The sequence below is a fragment of the Amblyraja radiata genome, chromosome 2, assembly GCF_010909765.2.
Source record: "Amblyraja radiata isolate CabotCenter1 chromosome 2, sAmbRad1.1.pri, whole genome shotgun sequence".
Taxonomy (NCBI): Eukaryota; Metazoa; Chordata; class Chondrichthyes; order Rajiformes; family Rajidae; genus Amblyraja; species Amblyraja radiata.
The window spans coordinates 116224931-116246718 of record NC_045957.1 but is presented as its reverse complement, the minus strand read 5'-3'; the positions used below and the strand labels follow the sequence as shown (position 1 = coordinate 116246718).

The 21788-nt window shown below is 47.7% G+C and overlaps 1 protein-coding gene across 1 annotated transcript in view; it reads left to right on the top strand.

Moving 5' to 3' along the window:
* Positions 1 to 19267, top strand: part of LOC116967416 (N-acetyllactosaminide beta-1,6-N-acetylglucosaminyl-transferase-like) — a 75149-nt gene extending 55882 nt beyond the window's left edge. The window contains exon 3 of the mRNA XM_033013970.1: positions 18840 to 19267. Coding sequence (XP_032869861.1) covers positions 18840 to 19015 — 176 coding nt within the window. The 3' untranslated portion in view covers positions 19016 to 19267. The remainder of the gene's footprint in view (positions 1 to 18839) is intronic.
* The last annotated feature ends 2521 nt before the right edge of the window (positions 19268 to 21788 follow it).

Here is a 21788-nt window from a genome sequence, read left to right as displayed (position 1 = left end):
TTTGGGTCAGAGTGCTACCATTCTCTGCCTTCTGCCTCACACACTGTTAGCTTTCCCAATTTGAGTCCCTCCCCCCAACCATACTAGTTTAAAGTCTCCCCAGTAGCCTTTGCAAATCTCCCCGCCAGGATATTGGTCCCCCTCGAGTTCAAGTGCAACCCGTCCTTTCTGTACAGGTCACACCTTCCCCAAAAGAGGTCCCAATGATCCAGAAACTTGAATCCATACCCACTGCACCAGTCCCTCATCCACTCATTTATCCTCCACCTCGCTCCATTCCTACTCTCACTGTCGCGTGGCACAGGCAGTAATCCTGAGATTGTTACCTTTGCAGTCCTTCTCCTTAACTCTCTACCTAACTCCCTAAATTCTTCTTTCAGGACCTCTTCCCTTTTTTTACCTATGTCGTTGGTACCTATATGTACCACAACCTCAGGCTCCTCTCCCTCCCATTTCAGGATTTCTTGGACACGTTCAGACACATCCCTGACCCTGGCACCAGGGAGGCAAACTACCATCCGGGTCTCCTGTCTGCGTCCACAGAATCGCCTATCCGACCCCCTGACTATAGAGTCCCCTATTACAATTGCCCTCCTCTTCTTTTCCTTACCCTTCTGAGCAACAAGACCTGTCTTTATGCCAGAGGCCTGGCCACTGTCGCTGCCCCCAGGTAGGCTGTCTCCCCCACCTTTACTCAAACATGAGCACTTATTTTCAAGGTGTACAGCCACCGGGGTACTCACCAGTCCCTGCCTCTGCCCGTTGCCCTTCCTAACTGTGACCCAGTTTTCTGTCTCCCGTGGTCTTGGAGTGACCACCTCCCTGTAACTCCTATCTATGACCTCCTCACTCTCCCTGAGCAGACAGAGGTCATCAAGTTGCTGTTCCAGGTTCCTAACATGGTCCCTTAGGAGCCCCATCTCGACGCACCTGGCGCAGATGTGGACGTCTGGAGGGCACTCAGACTCCATGACCTCCCACATCTGACATCCAGAACAGTAAACTGCCCTGGGTTTTTATCTCACCACACGAAGGTCGCTCCTCCCTCTGTCACTGCTCCTGGGGTTCTGCCATCCCAGGGATCAATCTCGTGAACCTACGCTGCACTGCCTCAATCTCAAGGATGTCCTTCCTCATTTTAGGAGACCAAAACTGTACACAATACTCCAGATGTGGTCTCACCAGAGCCCTACACAACTGCAGAAGTTGCATGCAGAAGACTGCATGATTTTATTGCTTGTTTGATGGGGCCATACAGTGGCTCCCTGGGAGAGCTACAGCCTCACAGCGTTAGGGTTCGATCCTGACTATAGGTGCTGTCTGAGTGGAGTTTGCATGTTCTCCCTGTACATTGTGGGTTTCCCCCCGGCTGCTCCAGTTTCCCCCCCAAAACATGCGGGTTTGTAGGTTAATTGGCCCTCTGTAAGTTGCACCCCTCCCTCCGGAGTGGATGAGAAAGTGGGACAACATAGTTTAGTTTAGTTTAGTTTACTTTGGAGACACAGCGCGGAAACAGGCCATTCGGCCCACCGAGTCCGCACCTTAACACTCCCTTACTCACACTAGGGACAAGTTACAATTACACCAAGCCAATCAACCTACAAACCTGTACGTCTTTGGAGTGTGGGAGGAAACCGGAGAAAACCCAGGCAGGTCACGGGGAGAACGTACAAACTCCGGACAGTCAGCACCCGCAGTCAGGATCGAACCCGGGTCTCTGGCGCTGTAAGGCAGCAACTCTACCACTGTGCCACCGTGCCGCCCTAGAACATAGAACTAGTGTGAATGGGTGATCGATGGTTGGTGTGGACTTGATGGGACAGAAGGGCCTGTTTCCGTGCTGCATCTCTAAACTAAAGCTGAAAAGTATGACGGATAGATTTTGCAGCTGATATTTGACCAGTGCACTTGTTTCGAAAGCTGTGTGGTACTAATTCAGGTGCTGTGTGCGTAGAGTCTGCACGTTCTCCCTGTGACCGTGGGTTTCCTCTGGGTGCTCCGGTTCCCCCCCCCCCACATCCCAATGACGTGCAGGTATGGAGATTAATTGGCCCTCTGGAAATTGCCCCCAGTGTGTAAGGTGTGGATGGAAAAGTGGGATAACATGGAACTGGTGTGACTAAGTGATCAACAATTGGCATAGGTAGACACAAAATACTCCTCCCATTTTAGAAAAAACATACCTCGTCTCCGTCCTATCCCCCCTGGTCCAATCCCTCCCCACCTATGTCCAAGCACCTCACACGCTCTTCGTCTCCTTCATGACTTCCGTTTTCCAGGCCCCCACTCCCTCATCTTCACCATGGATGTCCAGTCACTCTACACCTCCATCACCCAACTACCACCACGAGGGTCTTAAAGCCCTCTGTTTGTTCCTCGGCCGCAGATACTCTCCTCCGCCTAGTGGTCCTTACCCTCAACAACTCCCATTTAAAAAAAATGGTTCGGACCCAACATCCGTTGGCATCGACTCAGTCGACTGTAAGGACTGTATCCATTCTGCATCACTGAAACTAAAACTATAGAACACAAAAACCCGGGATGCAATGCTGAGGCTTTATATCGCTTTAATCAGAGGGTGGTGAATTTGTGGAATTCATTGCCAATGAATGAATGAATGTAGAAGTTTATTGGTCAAGTGTTCACATACAAGGAATTTGCCTTGGTGCTCCACCCGCAAGTGACAACATGACATACAGTGAAGGTTAGGAATGACACATCAAACATTAAACATAATAAAACATTGTCGATTAAACATGTGAGTTAAATAATATACCAGAGCAAAAGGAGGCTACAGATTTTTGGATATTGAGTAGAGCTACTACTCGTGAAAAAAATGCGAAGAAAGCCAAGCCAATTAATATTTTTAAGGCACAGATACAGTCGATAAATACTTAATTAGTGCAGGTGTCAGAGTTCATGGGGAGAAGGCAGGCAAATGGGGTTTAGGAGGGAGAGATAGGCCAGCATTGATTGAATGGCGGAGTAGACTTGTTGGAATAGGCTTGATGGGCCGAATGGCCAAATGCTGCACCGATCACATATGCACTTATATGGCACTGGTCAGATCGCATTTGGAGTATTTGTGAGCAGTTTTGAGACCCATAACTGAGGAAGGATGTGCTGGCTCTGGAGAGGGTCCAGAGGAGGTTTTCAAGAATGATCACAGGAATTAGTAGGTTAACAAATGATGAGTGTTTGTCGGCACTGGAGTTTTGAAACTTGAGGAGGACCTCATTGAAACTGAATAGTGAAAGATCTGGATAGAGTGAATGTGGAGAGGATGTTTCCACGTGGAAGAGTCGAGGACCAGAGGCCACAGCCTCAGAATAAAAGGGCGCTCTTTTAGAAAGGAGGTGAGGAGGAACTTCTTTATGGTGAATCTGTGGAATTAATTGCCACAAACATCAATGGATATATTTAAGGCACAGATTGATAGATTCTTGATTAGTGTGGGTCTTCCGTTCCTTCAATGAACTTATGAAGATCATCAGATATCGGGGCAGAATTAGGCCATTCGGCCCATCAAGCCTATTCTGCCATTTAATCTTGACTGATCTATATTCCCCTCTCAAACCCATTCTCCTGTCTTCTCCCCATTACCTGTAATGCCCTCGCCTGTGTAACAACTGTGGAACTAAGACAGCCTGTATCCTGAGCATGTTGCACATAGTTATTGCAATGGTTCTTCAGAAGTCCCAGGTAAATGTGTGTTAGAAATATCATTAGCTGATTAGAGGAGTTTCATTGTTTAATACACGGAAGAGTAAAACACAGGAACATCAGCCGGTTCAATGTTTTTGCCGAACATGTTGCCAAGACCATCGCTTATCAACCTGCATAACCCATAACCCATATCCCTCCATTCCCTGCAGTTGCTGTGTAGTTTTAGAGATACAGCATGGCGAAAGGTCCTTCGGCCCAACCAGTCCGCGCTGACCAACAATCGGCAGTACACTAGGGCGGAACGATGGGCCAGCGTCAGAGTTGCTGCCTTGCTGTAAGGGCCTGTCCCACTTGGGCGTCATTTGCGTGTAATTTACGCGTCACGACGCATGACGCGCACATCGTGGCGCGCACGTGATGCGCGCATGGTGCGCATTACGCGCACATGGTGCTTGGTGACGTAGGCCGTGGCGCGCGGCGCCCCAGGATTTTGGGATGTTCAAAATCTTCGCGCGCCATCTGCGTGACGCGCAAATGACGCCCAAGTGGGGCAGACCCTTTACAGCACCAGGTGACCCAGGTTCGATCCAGATTACGGGTGCTGTCTGTGCGGAGTTTGTACGTTCTCCCCGTTTTCTCTTGTGTTTTCTCCAGGTACTCTGGATTCCTCCCACACTCCAAAGACGCACCAGTTTGTAGGTTAATTGGCTTCAGTAAAAAATGTAAATTGTCCCTAGTGTGTAGGATAGTGCTAGTGTGCGGGGATCGCTGGTGGGTGCGGACTTGGTGGGCCGAAGGGCCTGTTTCCCCGCTGTAAATCCAATCTCTGTAAACCCCAACGCCATATCCCTCCCTTCCCTGCAGTTTTAGTTTTTGGTTTTAGTTTTGGAGATACAACGTGGCAACGACCCCTTCCGCCCACCATGTCCGAACTGACCAGCGATCACCCGTGCACTAGTTCTGTCATGCACACCAGGGACAAAATACAGAAGCCAATTAACCTACTAAACCTGCACATCTTTGGAGTGTGGGAGGAAACCGGAGCACCCGGAGAAAACCCACGTGGTCACGGTGAGAACGTACAAGACAGCACCCGTGGTTAGGATCGAACCCGGGTCTCTGGCGCTGTCAGGCAGCAACTATACCGTGCACCACCGTGCCGCCCTAAATATCCACATGCTTTATCTAAAAATCTTTTGTGCCAGTAATGTATGTGCATCAACCACCACACCCAGTCGCACATTCGTCACCCTCTGTTTAAAATGTTTATGCTTGCCAATTTTCAATGGAAGGTTTGAATGAGTGATCCAAGATCACGTTTCAAGAATTCCCCAGCTTTAGCATTCAAATGTAAGTTGTTTTTCTAAAGCTACATTAAAGTATTTCTTTAGGGCAGCAATACACTGGGGAAAATGAGGTCATAAGTGGTAGGAACGGAATTAGGCCATTCGGCCCATCGTGTCTGCTCCACCGTTCAATCATGGCTGATCTATCTTTCCCTCTCAACCCCATTCTCCTGCCTTCGCCCCAAAACCCTGATGACCTTGCTAATGATAATCTTTCAATCTCTACCTTAAAAATATCCATTGACTTGGCCTCCACAGCCGTCCGTGGCAATGAATTCCACAGATTCACCACCCTCTGACTAAAGAAATTCCCCCTCACTCCTTTCTAAAGGAACGTCCTTTCATTCTGAGGCTATGACCTCTGACCAGTGTCTTACAGTTGATAACTGTATTCTTGCTATTGAGGGAGTGCAGCGAAGGTTTACAAGGTTAATTCCCGGGATGGCGGAACTGTCATATGCTGAGAGAATGGAACAGCTGGGCTTGTACACTCTGGAGTTTAGAAGGATGAGAGGAGATCTCATTGAAACATATAAGATTGTTAAGGGTTTGGACACGCTAGAGGCAGGAAACATGTTCCTGATGTTGGGGGAGACCAGAACCAGGGGCCACAGTTTAAGAATAAGGAGTAAGCCATTTAGAACGGAGACGAGGAAACACTTTTTCTCACAGAGAGTGGTGAGTGTGGAATTCTCTGCCTCAGAGGGCGGTGGAGGCAGGTTCTCTGGATGCTTTCAAGAGAGCGCTAGATAGGACTCTTAAAAATTGCGGAGCCAGGAGATATGGGGAGAAGGCAGGAACGGGGTACTGATTGGGGATGATCAGCCATGATCACATTGAATGGCGGTGCTAGCTCGAAGGGCCGAATGGCCTACTCCTGCACCTATTGTCTATTGTCTATAACCTTTCTAAAAAATTGACACTTATCTGACCCACTGCAAGTCCATCAATCCATTGCAGACCAGTGATTTCACACAAGGAAAAGCAGATGCTGGTTTACAAAACCAGACACAAAGTGCTGGAGTAACTCGGCGGGTCAGGCAGCATCTCTGGGGAACAGGAAAGGCGACATTTCGGGCCGGGACCCTTCTTCAAGAGAGGTGAGGCAGGACAAAGCCAGGCAAGTTACAGATGGGGACAGACACAACGTGCTGGAGTAACTCAACGGGTCAGGCAGCATCTCTGGAAAGAAAGGATGGGTGATGTTATGGGTCGGGGGCCTTCTTCCGATCACCAGTGGTGTGGACATTGAATTCTCGAATGTTCAGCAACTTCTACTTACACTCCCCTCCCCTATCCCTTTCCTCCACCCTAGTCTTTTTTACCAGTTCCATAGTCTCCACACTATTTCGCTCTTGAGATCACAGCATCCCCAGCCAACAATGGACCTACCAGGCACCAGCCTGTTTGTTACTACCAGCCTGAGGACATTTGTGGCCAGCCCTGATTAGTCCTGACCTTTTCTATCCTCTAGCTCCTCATCCCCCTCTCCCCTTCTACTTTCAGTCCAAACCCAAAACGTTACCAATCCTTTTTCTCCAGAGATGTTCCCTGACCCGCTGAGTTACTCCAGCACATTGTGTCTTTCTTCAGTGTACACCAGCATCTAGACTCTCCCACTAGTGGAAACGTCTTCTCCACATCCTCTCTTTCCAGGTCTTTCACTATTCCGTAAGTTTCAATGAGGTTCCCCCCCCCTCCTCATCTTTCTACTTGTCATCTGATCAAGATCACCCCAATGGTGCCCTGAATGTTAAATAATAAAACGGTGGGCAAAATAAAATGAAATTTTACTTCTCTGGACCTCATTGAAACGAATAGTGAAGGGCTCCACGAGTGGGAGAGTCTAGGACCAGAGGCCACAGCCTCAGAATTAAAGAACGGACCTTTAGGAAGGTGATGAGGAGGAATTTCTTTCGTCAGAGGGTGGTGAATCTGTGGAATTCATTGCCACAGAAGGCTGTGGAGGCCAAGTCAGTGGATATTTTTAAGGCGGAGATTGACAGATTCTTGATCAGTGCGGGTGCCAGGGGTTATGGAGAGAAGGCAGAAGAATGGGGTTGGGAGAGATAGATTAGCCATGATTGAATGGCGGAGTACACTTGATGGGCTGAATGGCCTAATTCTGTTCCTATCCCTAATGACCTCATGACTTTCATAGTCAGAAGTTGGATTTATGCTACAAAGTCAGGAGGATTCTATGACAATGCAGAGTGACTTGGACAGGTTGGGTGAGTGGGCAGATGCATGGCAGATGCAGTTTAATGTAGATAAATGTGAGGTTATACACTTGGGTGGCAAGTTGGGAAAAGGGGAAGTACAACGGGATCAGGGTGTCCAACAGTCACTGATTTCATACACCTGAGAACAAGGAGGCAGATTATTATCTGAATGGTGTCAGGTTAATAAAAGGGGCGGTACTACGAGATCTGGGTGTCCTTGTTCAAGAGTCACTGAAAGTAAGCATGCAGGTACAGCAGGCAGTGCAGAAAGCAAATGGCATGTTGGCCTTCATAACAAGAGGAGTTGAGTATAGGAGCAAAGAGGTCCTTCTACAGTTGTACAGGGGCCTAGTAAGACCACACCTGGAATATTGTGTGCAGTTTTGGTCTCCAAATTTAAGGAAGGACATTCTTGCTATTGAGGGAGTGCAGCGTAGGTTCACAAAGTTAATTCCCGGGATGGCGGGACTTTCATATGTTGATAGAATGGAGCGACTGGGCTTGTATACACTGGAATTTAGAAGGATAAGAGGGGTTCTTATTGAAACATATAAGATTATTAAGGGATTGGACACACTAGAGGCAGGAACCATGTTCCCGATGTTGGGGGAGTCCAGAACCAGGGGCCATAGTTTAAGAATAAGGGGTTGGCCATTTAGAATGGAGATGAGAAAAAAAATATTTCACTCAGAGAGTTGTGAGTATGTGGAATTCTCTGCCTCAGAGGGCGGTGGAGGCCGGTTCTCTGGATACTTTCAAGAGAGAGTTAGATAGAGCTCATAAAGATAACGGAGTCAGGGGATATGGGGAGAAGGCAGGAACGGGGTACTGATTGTGGATGATCAGCCATGATCACATTGAATGGCGGTGCTGGCTCGAAGGGCCGAATGGCCTACTCCTACACCTATTGTCTATTGTCTAAACACCAAGCACCCTTCAAAGTGCAAGTTATCCAGATCTGGCTTCGGGCCCAGATTCGGTCATTGTGCTTTTAATGAGGGTGTAATCGCTTAGTTGGCCCCTCCATGACAACGGAGTACTTAACGTTCACAAATATACTACCAGTATGGAGAGCTGATTCTTTAGCTTTCCACGTCTCTCTCCCCCATCCGCCCCCATATGCCTTGTAGACTTTGGTCTTGTTCAGAATTTACTGCAAGACTCAGGAATTTAAATGCAGCTCTATTCGATATAGTCTGTCAAGCGAAACAAAAGTACAAAGATCTCAAAATATAAAGCGTGTAAGAAGGAACTGCAGAACCGAAGATGGACACTAAAAGCTGGAGTAACTCAGCGGGACAGGCAGCATCTCTGGAGGGAAGGAATGGGTGACGTTTCGGGTTGGCACCCTTCTTCAGACTGAGTCTGAGTCTCCAGTTACTTCTCTCCATAACCTCTGACACCCGTACTAATCAAGAATCTATCTATCTCTGCCTTAAAAATATCCATTGGCTTAGCCTCCAGGGCAGTCGCGGTGGCGCAGCGGTAGAGTTGCTGCCTTACAGCAAAAGCAGCGCCGGAGACCCCGGTTCAATCCCGACTACGGGTGCTTGTCTGTACGTTCGTACGTTCTCTCCGTGACCTGCGTGGGTTTTCTCCAAGATCTTCGATTTCCTCCCACACTCCAAAGACGTGCAGGTTTGTAGGTTAATTGGCTTGGTAAATGTAAATATTGTCCTTAGTGGGTGTAGGATAGTGTTTAATGTGCGGGGATCGCTGGTCGGCGCGGACCCGGTGGGCTGAAGGGCCTGTTTCCGCGCTGTATCTCTAAACTAAACTAAACTAAACTTTCTGTGGCAATGAATTCCACCTGAACATCCACCTGAACAGCTAAAATGGGTGCACACAAAAATCAGGAATGTTGTCTAGATTAGTGGCTTTGAGTTATAGGGAGAAATTTGATGGGGTGGTACTATTTTCCATGGTAGGATGGAGGCTGATGAGTGACCTTGTGGAGGTTTATAAAATTGTGAGGGATTTAGAAGGGATCGATAGTTTCAGTTGAATTTATTGTCACGTGTACCGAGGTACATTGTCACCGATGCTTCGAGTGATACAGTGTGGAAACAGGCCCTTCGGCCCAACTTGCCCACACCAGCCAACATGTCCCAGCTACACCAGTCCTACCTCCCTGCGTTTGGTCCATATCCCTCCATGTACCTGTCTAACTGTTTCCTAAACATTGGGATAGTCCCAGCCTCAACTACCTTTACTGGCAGCTTGTTCCATACACCCACCACCCTTTGTGTGAAAAATTTCCCCCTCAAAAGTGAAAAGCTTCTGTTGCCAAAACAACACCCCGCCCCCCCCTATGAGTCTGAAGAAGGGTTTTGGCCCGAAACGTTGCCTATTTCCTTCGCTCCATAGATGCTGCTGCACCCGCTGAGTTTCTCCAGCTTTTTTGTGTACCTAACACTTTTACCATGGTTGGGAGCTAGTGCAGATGGGGCGCCTTGTTTGTCATTGGCAAGTTGGGCCGAAGGGCCTGATTCCATGCTGTGACCCTGAGATAGACACAAAAAGCTGGAGTAACTCAGCGGGACAGGCAGCATCTCCGGAGAGAAGGAATGGGTGACGTTTCGGGTCGAGTCCCTTCTTCACACCCTATAACCCTAGTTCTATGACCCTGAGGCCTGCCATAGAGCATGACAGCGGCAAGTTAAGTTAAGCTTAATGTGTCTTGATAGGTTTAACGTCATGAATAACAATTTTTCTACGCCAGAAAGAACTAAAGTTGGAGCAAAACAAAGGTACTCGGACATCTATAGATGAAAAGAGCATTGAAATGGAGGAGAAAAATGATGTTGGCTCCAGTAATGCCTTTGTACCACTAAACTAACTCCATTTAAACCCTGGACCTACGTTCTAGGGGTTCTCAGAACCATCTATGTAGTTTTTCTCAAATCATGTCATCAATAGTCAAGAGTCAAGAGTGTTTTATTGTCATATAGACAATAGACAATAGACAATAGGTGCAGGAGTAGGCCTTCGAGCCAGCAACCGCCATTCAATGTGATCATGGCTGATCATCCCCAATCAGTACCCCGTTCCTGCCTTCTCCCCATATCCCCTGACTCCGCAATCTTTAAGAGCCCTATCTAGCTCTGTCTTGAAAGCATCCAGAGAACCGGCCTCCACCGCCCTCTGAGGTAGAGAATTCCACAGACTCCCAGATGGGACATTGAAATTCGTACATGCTGCAGCAAAACAGAATATGTGAATATTATATTATGTAAACATCATACATAACGGGGGAAGAAAAAATACAATAATTAACAAATATAGTGCAATAATAATATAGTCTTTTGCAGTTCAGAGCTCAGAGCTTATTCGTTGTTGTGTTTAATAGCTGATGGCTGTAGGGAAGAAGCTGTTCCTGAACCTACATGTTATAGTTTTCATAAAGTAAGCAAAAGATTAAGACTCAGAGAAAATATAACAATCGTGCAATTTCTAAAACTGATGGTTAATTTTCAAGAGAAAATTATGACATATTTTGACTAACATTTGCATCCTCTCCAACTGCCTGCGTTTCACAATGATTACAAATCTGGTTGGCTTTATTCCACTTACATTTCTCCCAGCCTTCAAGTGCTCCAGTCCGTAAAGTAATATTCTTGTACAAGGCCTGGATAGAGTGGATGTGGAGAGGATGTTTCCACCAGTGGGAGAGTCTAGGACTGGAGGTCACGGCCTCAGAATAAAAGGACGTACCTTTTAGAATGGAGATGAAGTGGAATCTTTTTTAGTCAGAGGGTGGTGAATCTGTGGAATTCTTTGCCACAGAAGGCTGTGAAGGCCAAGTCAGTGGATATATTTAAGGCGGAGATTGACAGATTCTTGATTAGTATGGTTGTCAGGGGTTACGGGGAGAAAGCAGGAGAATGGGGTTGAGATGAAAAGACAGATCAGCCATGATGGAATGGCGGAGGAGACATGATGGGCCAAATGGCCTAATTCTGCTCCAAGAACAACTAAACGAACTCTAATTAATCTCTGGACCTGTATTGCGAGGGTCTCGACCCAAAACGTCGCCCATCCCTTTTCTCCAGAGATGCTGCCTGCCCCGCTGAGTTACTCCAACACTTTGGGTCTATCTTCTGTAAAAAATATATTTTGTCCACCTTCATTAGTTCCTCTTTATGACCTAACATGCAAATAAGATTGATATGAGGGAATGCAGCGTATGTTCACAAGGTTAATTCCCAGGATGGCGGGACTGTCATACGCTGAGAAAAGGGAGCGTCTGGGCTTGTATACTCTGGAGTTTAGAAGGTTGAGATGGGATCTTATTGAAACATATAAGATTATTAAGGGTTTGGACACACTAGAGGCAGGAAACATGTTCCCGATGTTGGGGGGGTCCAGAACCAGGGGTCTCAGTTTAAGAATAAGGAGTAGGCCATTTAGAACGGCCTACTCCTTATTCAACAACTAGTAAGTGGGAAACAGTTTTTTATTTAGTTCAGTTTATTGAACGTCTTCACGCAGAAAGTGGTGAGTCTGTGGAATTCTCTGCCTCAGAGGGCGGTGGAGGCCGGTCCTCTGGATGCTTTCAAGAGAGAGCTAGATAGGGCTCTTAAAGATAGCGGAGTCAGGGGATATGGGGAGAAGGCAGGAACGGGATACTGATTGTGGATGATCAGCCATGATCACATTGAATGGCGGTGCTGGCTCGAAGGGCCGAATGGCCTACTCCTGCACCTATTGTCTATTGATATGCATCCCGTATTTTTGCACAATTTTGTTGCAGCACCTTATTAATTTAATCTTATTAGTCCAGAATGATTCTTTCAGAAATGAATGCTGGCCTGTAGTGAGTCGATGTGTGGGATCACGTGTGCTGCAGCATCATGGTCAGATCCCTCTCTACCAGATGAACTGAACGCGTTTTATGCACGTTTTGAGGCTAAAAGTACCACCCAGATACAAGCACTCCTGCCATCACCCAGCGACCAGTCACTCAGGCTGTCCACAGCTGTAGTTAAAAAGGCCTTTGCCAGCGTCAATCCACGCAAAGCTGCAGGGCCGGATAACATCCCTGGATGTGTTTTAAGGGACTGTGCTGAGCAACTAAAAGATGTCTTTACAGACATTTTTAACATCTCACTCAGCCAGGCAGTAGTGCCCAACTGTCTCAAAAGTGCCACCATCGTCCCCGTCCCGAAGAAACCCAACCCAGCCGGTCTCAATGACTTTCGTCCAGTGGTTCTCACACCCATACTAATGAAGTGTTTTGAGCGGCTGGTCATGCAGCACATCAAAAACTGTCTCCCTGCCAACCTGGACCAACTGCAGTTCGCTTACAGAGCCAACCCGGTCCACAGAGGACGCAGTCTCTACAACACTCAACCTCGCACTGTCACATCTCGACCGGAAGAATACCTATGCCAGGATCCTCTTCATAGACTTCAGCTCCGCTTTTAATACAATCATCCCACAGCAGCTGGTGGAGAAGCTGAAGCTGTTGAAGGTGGACACTGACACTTGCAACTGGGTCTTTAACCTTTTGACACAGCGGCAGCAGACAGTCAGGGTGGGCAGTCGGACATCAAGAACCATCGCTGTGAGCACTGGCTCACCCCAAGGCTGTGTCCTAAGCCCCCTGCTGTTCAGTCTGCTTACTCATGACTGTACTGCCAGACTCAGCAATAATTATATCAATAGGTTCGCTGATGACACAACAGTGGTGGGTCTCACCAGTGACAACAATGAGTCGGCGTACAGGATGGAGGTGGAGCTGCTTACGGAGTGGTGTAGATCCCACAATCTCACCCTCAATGTGGAAAAGACAAAGGAAATGGTGATCGATTTCAGGAGGGCTGGAAAACACCATCACACTCCGCTGCATATTGATGGAGCTGCTGTGGAGAGGGTCAGCAGTGTGAAGTTCATGGGACTCCACCTGGCGGATGACCTGACCTCTACGACCAACACCACAGCAGTGATCAAAAGAGCTCAGCAGCAGCTCCACCCTCTCCGGAGACTAAGGAAAGCAGGTCTCCCTACTGTTCATCTAAGGACTTTCTGCAGGGGCACCATCGTGAGTATGTTGACCTACGGCATCACTTCCTGGTTTGGGAGCTGCAAGGCTTATGAGCAAAACCAACTCAACAGGATAGTGAAGACCGCCAGCAGGATCATTGGTGCCCCACTCCCTTTCCTGTTGGAGATCTATCAGAAGCGGAGCATCAGCAGAGCCATCTCCATTATCAAGGACCCCTATCATCCATCACACCACATCTTCTCCATTCTGCCATCTGGGAAGAGGTACAGGAGCATCAGCTGCAAAACCAGCAGGATGCTACACAGGCAATAAGACTGGTTAACGGACTGTGTCCCCTCCCCATATATCATACACCAACACATCTAACCTCGCCCATACTTTGACAGCTAGGCACCTGTCAAAGTAAAGCCACTGTTCGGTCTGAATGTCTGTTATTATTTCAATTATTAGGCCTATTTTAGATATGGTAATTTTAATTTTTAAAGCTATATATATTTATTCTGTTTTTATTAACTGCACTGACGGGAACTGATTGAGAAACAATTTTTCGTTTCATCTGTGTATGTAAGTACTCAGTTAAAATGCCATTACAGTAAATACTGAATACTGAATACGGAGACCACACCTGGAGATCTCTCTGCGGTTCTGGTCACCACAACATAACAATGATGCATTAACCATGGGAACTGTATATTTGCTAGAAAGGGTTGAGTTATGATGCGTGTTTACACAATCACAACTCGTACTGCGTTGTTACTCCAGATCTTGGAAGAGCATACATGATTGATTTGAAGATTAGGATATTGAAATGTTTAGCCAAGTCACTTTTATTTCCATAGCGCATTTAAAAACAACTCTCGTTGACCAAAGTGCTTTACATCAGTGCAGGTACTAACGTTGTACAAACAGTGGTACATAGATCTAACAATACATACATACTGTACAGCGCTCCCTCAGAGGACCGCAAGAAACGCTTTAATGCCCTGTCCCACGGTACGAGTTCATTCCAAGAGCTCTCCCAAGTTTAAAAAAAATCAAACTCGTGGTCAGCACGGAGAATGATCGTAGCGGGTACGTCGGAGCTCGGGGACGTCTCTGAGCGGCTCGTAACGCTAACGGCAGGTGCCCGGGAAGACTCGCTAACGGCAGGTAAGCACGGGAAGACTCGTGAAGAAGATTTTTCAACATGTTGAAAAATGTGCACGAGAGCCTCGAGTACCGACGAGTGGCCATTACCGTAAATCTCCGAGTTTGAATCAGGGCAAACTCGGGAAACTCTTGGAATGAGCTCGTACCATGGGACAGGTATTTTAGTTTACTTTAGTTTAGGTAGGCACATAAAGCTGGAGTAACTCAGCGGGACAGGCAGCATCTCTGGAGGGAAGGAATGGGTGACGTTTCGGGTCGAGACCCTTCTTCAGATCGTAAAGAGGTCATAGAATGCTGGAGTAACTCATCAGGTCAGGCAGCACCTTTAGTTTAGTTTAGAGATACAGCGTGGAAACAGTCCCGATTCCGTACCGACCAGCGATCCCCGCACACTTGCACTTTCCGACACACACTAGGGACTTTATGCAATTATACCGGTCAATTAACCTACAAGCCTGCGCGTATTTGGAGTATGGGAGGAAACCGGAGCACCCGGAGGAAACCACGGAGTTTCAGGGAGAACGTACAAACTCCGTACAGAAAACAACCGTAGTCAGGATCGAACCCGAGTCTCTGGCGCTGTAAAGCTGCAACTTTACCGTGCCACGCCACAAATGCATTTGAATGTCGAACTAAAGGGCCTGTCCCACTTGGCCGTCATTTGCGCGCCATTTACGCGGCCTCCAAAATTGTGGTTGTCGCGTTGTGACGCACGGGTAGCGTGTGGGTAGCGCGGGACGGGCGTATGGAGAGGCGTGGAAGAGTGTAGAGTTGCGCGCATTATCGCGCGGCGCTCCAGGATTTCGTGATGCACGAAACCCTCGCGCGCCACCTGCATGACGTATAGCGTACGCATGCTTACGCATTGGCGTCGCACGCTGGCGTCCCGACATCTCACGTGTATCGCGTAGTGACGCATGGTTACGTCACCGTGCGTAACCATGCGTCGCCGCGTGCCACAGGGTATTGTAATGACGTCACGCGCACCAGACGGCATGATGACGCGTGATTTGCGCGCAACGTCGCGTCGACCTATTTTACATATGACGCGTAAATGAGGCGCAAATGACGACCAAGTGGGACAGGCCCTTAAGGAGCCGATTGCTCCAAGCTGTCAGAGGGTGCTGCGTAGAAAATCAAAAAGAAACCGCAGATGTTGGAAAATTGAAATGAAATGCTGGAGGTCAGTCAGCATCTGTGGATGGAAACACAGTTAATGTTCCACTTGAAGGTGTTGAATCTTCTCACACCTGTGAAGCTTTTAGGGTCGCAGGTCATAAGATCATAACCTCTGACACCCATACTAATCAAGAATCTATCTAACTCGGACTTAAAAATATCCACTGACTTGGCCTCCGCCGTCTTCTGTGGCAAAGAATTCCACAGATTCACCACCCTCTGACTAAAGAAATTCTTCCTCATCTTCCAAAAGAAACGTTCTTTAATTCTGAGGCTGTGACCTCTGGTCCTAGACTCTCCCACTAGTGTTTGCTTTCTTTACTACTTTCCTTTGTCTGACTGCGAGTCTGTTTCCATGGCAAAGTTGAGAATAGTCTCTGTTTAGGGAATTTGCTCAGGCACAATGTGACTGACTGAATGTGTCGAGGGACCTTACTCAGAATGGTGACTGGGAGTAACCACAGTTGTTTGTTTATCTTTCCAGTGAACGTGGAATGTTTATATGGAATATGGAAAGTTCATAAGTCACTGGAGCACAATCAGGCATTGGGTGTGTTTTTAGTTTCGAGATACAGAACGGACACAGGCCCTTGGGCCCACCGAGTCCGCGCCTACTCGCATGTTAACACTATCCTACTCGCACTAGGGACAATTTTAACATTTATACCAAGCCAATTAACCAACGATCATCCCTTACACTGGCAGCATCCCACACGCACTAGGGACAATTTACAATTTTTTACCAAAGCCATTTAACCTACAAACCTGCACATCTTTGGAGTGTGGGAGGAATCCGGAGCACCCGGGTAAAACCCAGCGGACACAGGGAGAAAGTACAAACTCCGTACTGACAGCACCCGTAGTCGGGATCGAACCCGGGTCTCTGGAGCTGTGAGGCAGCTACTCTACCGCTGCGCCACCGTGCCGCCTGTGTTCCTGCTCCATATATTGGCAATTGCAGTTCTTGATTTTCCAAGTTGGGGTCAAGGAGAGAGCGTTCACGTCGCGGCCCTGTTTCCACCAATCTTCCCACCACCACGCACACCATTGTACGCAGATGCCGAGAAGTGTGTACAGCTCTGGCTGAACAACTTCTAATCTTTAGTGTGCACTCGATGAGAACAAGAAGATTTTCCAAGTATAAGACACAAGGAGCAGAATCAGGCCATTCGGCCCATCGAGTCTGCTCTGCCATTTGATCATGCCTGACCTATTTGACCCATTCTCCTGCCTTCTCCCTGTAATGTTTGATGGCCTTACTAATCAAGAACCTATCAATCTCTACTTTAAAAATACCCACTGCCTTGGCCAATGAGTTCTACAGATTCACCACCCTCTGGCTAAAGACATTTCTCCTCATCACCATTCTAATGGTACGTCCTTTAATTCTGAAGCTATGGCTTCTGTTTTTAGACTCTCCCACTAGTGGAAATATTCTCACCACATCCGCTTTATCCAGGCCTTTCATTATTCGGCAGGTTTCAATGAGGTCTTTCCCCCCATCCTTCTAAACTCCAGCGAGTGCAGGCCCAGTGCCGTCAAACACTCCTCATCCGGTAACGCAATCATCCCCAGGATCATTCTCGTAAATCTTCTCTGGACCCTCTCCAATGCCAGCAAAGTCCATGCTGAGATATTGGCACCAATTGGCCTGAAGGGCACGCTAGAGGCAGGAAAAATGTTCCCGATGTTGGGGGAGCCTGGACCTGGGGCCACAGTTTAAGAATAAGGGGCAAGCCATTTACAACGGAGACGAGGAAACACTTCTTCTCACAGAGAGTTGTGAGTCTGTGGAATTCTCTGCCTCAGAGGGAGGTGGAGGCCGGTTCTCTGGATACTTTCAAGAGAGAGCTAGATAGGGCTCTTAAAGGTAGCGGAGTCAGGGGATATGGGGAGAAGGCAGGAACGGGGTACTGATTGTGGATGATCAGCCATGATCACATTGAATGGCGGTGCTGGCGCGAAGGGCCAAATGGCCTACTCCTGCACCTATTGTCTATTGTCTAAGCAGAGTTACAGTATGCCAGGAAGCTGCCCCAGTTCATAGCAGGGCAATGGTTTTCTGATATGATGTATAATTTGTGTAAAAGTGGTCAATTGTACCAGTTGACCTCAGAGTGGGAAAGAACTGTATTCCTCTCAGCAACATCATAGCAAAAGGAGGCACGGTGGCGCAGCGGGGGGTTAGAGAGGGAGGGGGTAGAGAGGGGGTAGAGAGGGAGGGGGTAGAGAGGGAGGGGGTAGAGAGGGAGGGGGTAGAGAGGGAGGGGTAGAGAGGGAGGGGGGTAGAGAGGGAGGGGGGGTTTAGAGAGGGAGGGGGGTAGAGAGGGAGGGGGTAGTAGAGAGGGAGGGGGTAGAGAGGGAGGGGGGGTAGAGAGGGAGGGGTAGAGAGGGTGGGGGAGGGGGGGGGTAGAGAGGGAGGGGGTAGTAGGGGGAGGGGGGGGTAGAGGGAGGGAGGGGGGTAGAGAGGGAGGGGGGTTAGAGAGGGAGGGGGGTAGAGGGGGGGGGTAGAGAGGGAGGGGGGGGGTAGAGAGGGGGTAGAGAGGGAGGGGGGTAGAGAGGGAGGGGGGTAGAGGGAGGGGGGTTAGAGAGGGAGGGGGTAGAGGGAGGGGGGTAGAGAGGGAGGGGGGTAGAGGAGGGGGGGTAGTAGAGAGGAGGGGGGTTAGAGAGGGAGGGGGGTAGAGAGGGAGGGGGAGAGGGGGTAGAGAGGGAGGGGGTAGAGGGGAGGGGGGTCGGGAGGCAAGGGGGTAGACGGGGAGGGGGGTAGAGAGGGGAGGGGGTAGAGATGGAGGGGGGTAGAGAGGGAGGGGGGTTAGAGAGGGAGGGGGGTAGAGAGGGAGGGGGGTAGAGAGGGAGGGGGGTAGAGAGGGAGGGGGTAGAGGGGGAGGGGTCGGGAGGCAGGGGGGTAGAGAGGGAGGGGGGTAGAGAGGGAGGGGGGTAGAGATGGAGGGGGGTTAGAGAGGGAAGGCTGTGGAGCTTTGTTATCTGTGGCAATCTGGCACTGCTATCAGCTGCAAATGAAGGAAGTGAGAGTACTTTTTGTAACTTTGTTGGCGCCTTCATGGCGACTCCTTTGTGTACTTTGTGTACGTAGAAATAAAGAATCTCACAGCACTTGGGTACAAGTGACGATATCGTGTCATCGTCTTTTAGTGTGGCTGAATTGAACAATGGCTGCTGCAGCCGCTGAGTTTCTCCAGCATTTCTGTGTACCAATGGCAACCTATGACTGTGTTAAAGATATATAGCTCCTTGTTTTTTGTCTTGCAGGTCATTATTCCAGAAATATTTGCATCTATGGACCTGTGGATTTGAAATGGTTAAATGAAAATAAAGCGTTGTTTGCCAACAAATTTGAACTGAACTCTTACCCGCCAACTCTGGAGTGCCTGGAGTATCGGATGCTGAACCGCACGCTCAGCCAGAACGCCATTGACCTACGATGAGACAGCGTAATGTTGCTGCCATTTCAAAGGAAGCGGAAGAAAACTTGGGAGCAAGCGAATGATCTTAAAATGAGCCACGGACTGGGATATACTTGATTCTTTGCTTTTATTTTCTGCTTCACCGCCTGTCTCCACTTACACTGTCATCGGTTCCTTTCCTTGGAGCCACATTAATTTTGTACACGTCTTTGAAGCGAGAAAAACAAAAATCCTGCACAGGAATGGGGTCAAAAACACGAGTGCTTTGTTTAATTAAAAAAAAAGGAATATAGTGGGCATATGTGAGTCTGAAGAAGGGTCTCGACCCGAAACGTCACCTATTCCTTCGCTCCATAGATGCTGCCTCACCCGCTGAGTTTCTCCAGCATTTGTGTCTACCTTTGGGGCAAAACATACTTACATTTACATTCCCGATTCGTTTTAATAGTGGGGAATAGGTCAAGGTGTTAACGTGGAAGTTAAACGTATTCACTTTATGCACTGGAAGAGTTTACAGTAAGTTTGGTTTAGTGTAGCTTAGAGATACAGAGCGGAAACAGACCCTTCGGCCCATCGAGTCGGTGCTGACCAGCGAGCCCCGCACACGAACACTATCCTTCACACACTAGGAGGAATTTTCAATTTTACCAACACATTTGGCCTACAAACCTGTAGGTCTTAGGAGGGCTGGAGGAAACCGGAGCTCCTGGAGAAAACCCTCACTGGTCACGGGGAGAACAGACTGAAGAAGGGTCGCGACTCGAAACGTCACCCATTCCTTCTCTCCAGAGATTCTGCCCGCCCCGCTGAGTTACTCCAGCTTTATATGTCTATCTTCAAGAACATACAAACTCCGCACAGACAAGCACCCAGGGTCAGGATCGAACCCGGGCTCTCTGGCGCTGTAAGGCAGCAACTCTAGCGCCTGCCAGTTGTAGTAGACTGACCTTGTTGAACAGAGTGCGGAAATGACAGGAGATATCCTTTCCCCATTGTTCCTGACGTTTCATCTGAAAGGCGCCAACAATCATCGAATGCTGTCGGAAGGAACTGCAGATGCTGCTTTACGACAAAGATAGACATAAAAAATGCCTGAGTAACTCAGCGGGACAGGCATCATCTTTGGAGAAGGGATTTTTCGTTAGATTTCTTCTGAAGAAGGGTCTCGACCCGAAGTGCCACCCATTCCTTCTCTCCAGAGATGCTGCCTGTCCCGCTGAGTTACTCCAGCATTTCTCCAACAAATCTCTTCATGTGGACCCCCTTCACTCTCTAGTAACAGTAGCCACCTGTAGAAAGCAACAACACGACAGCTGAACTTCTTGTGTGTCGAATAACTTCACAGCGACTCGAAGTATTGTGACTATATCTGAAAATGAGATATCAAAAATAAACTTGAAATATCAGGCGTCAAATAAGAAATAAAACAACAAAACTGCCTGAGGAGCAAAATAATTCACCAAAGAAATGTCTGTTCTGTTAACGATTGTGTAAAAAATAAAGTGATGTGAACTATTCAATATATTTTTGGAAAAAGAAGGCTTGTAGGATTCTTAAAGTTTCTGATTTTCCAGAAAGCATTTTCATCAACAGTAAGAAGTAACCGTGGGGATGTGAGTATTTTCAAGTGAGTGAACGGTTGAATAATGAAGCCGTCTATACATTGCCAAATGGAGAGGTTGAGCAGGCTGGGTCTCCATTCCTTGGAGCGCAGGAGGATGAGGAGTGATCCTATAGAGGTGTATAAAATCATGAGAGGAATAGATTGGGTGGATGCACAGAGTCCCTTGCCCAGAGTAGGGGAATCGAGGGGCAGAGGACATAGGTTTAAGGTGAAGGGGAAAAGATTTAATAGGAATCTGGGGGGTAACTTTTTTCACGCAAAGGGTGGTGGGTGTATGGAACAAGCTGCCAGAGGAGGTAGGTGAGGCTGGGACTATCCCAACATTTAAGAAGCAGTTTGACAGGTGCATGGATAGGACAGGTTTGGAGGGATATGGACAAAACATGTACAGGTAGGACTAGTGTAGATGGGATATGTTGGCCGGTGTGGGCAAGTTGGGCCGAGGGGCCTGTTTCCACGCTGTATCACTCTATAACTCTATGACTATTGGGGAGACTTTTCAATGACAGCGGAATGAAAGATTCCCGCCGGCAGCGATATCTATTAACTTCCTCTTTAAGATTCTATGTTGATCCGATGTGATTTGTGGGACTCTTATATTATGGAAGCAAATGATTTTATTTTTTTAATATCTTAAACATGCTACTGCAATTTGAATGCTGTAAGAATCTTCAAAACCTATTGCACAAAGACCAGAAGAATTAGTAACGTGTGTAACAAAAATAAGATGATTCCAATTTCTCGGAGAGAGATTTGTTTAGCCATTACATGACAAAGAATGGAAGACCAATAAAGTGTATAAAGGAATTGCAATATATATATTTTATGTGTTTCATATTCTGAGATGTTGTGATGATTTAACTAAGTGAGAAAATCTTAGTAATAATTTTATAAATAATAATAATAATAATAATAATAATAATAATACAAAATCTTACTGACGACACCTGTCGATTCTAAATGCTTTTTCCTGTTGATTTTTTCATAATGCATTTGGCTGCATTGTTCATCATAATCTCGGGAATAAAGAATGATCTCGTGAATTTAAAAAAAGTCAGTGTGCATATGTGTACCCAACATTTCTTCTTCCTATCTGGGCTCAACCTTTTTTTTGGCAAAGTTAAACACAACATTTGGTTTACATGGGACCAACAACGTCTTGATAATTTT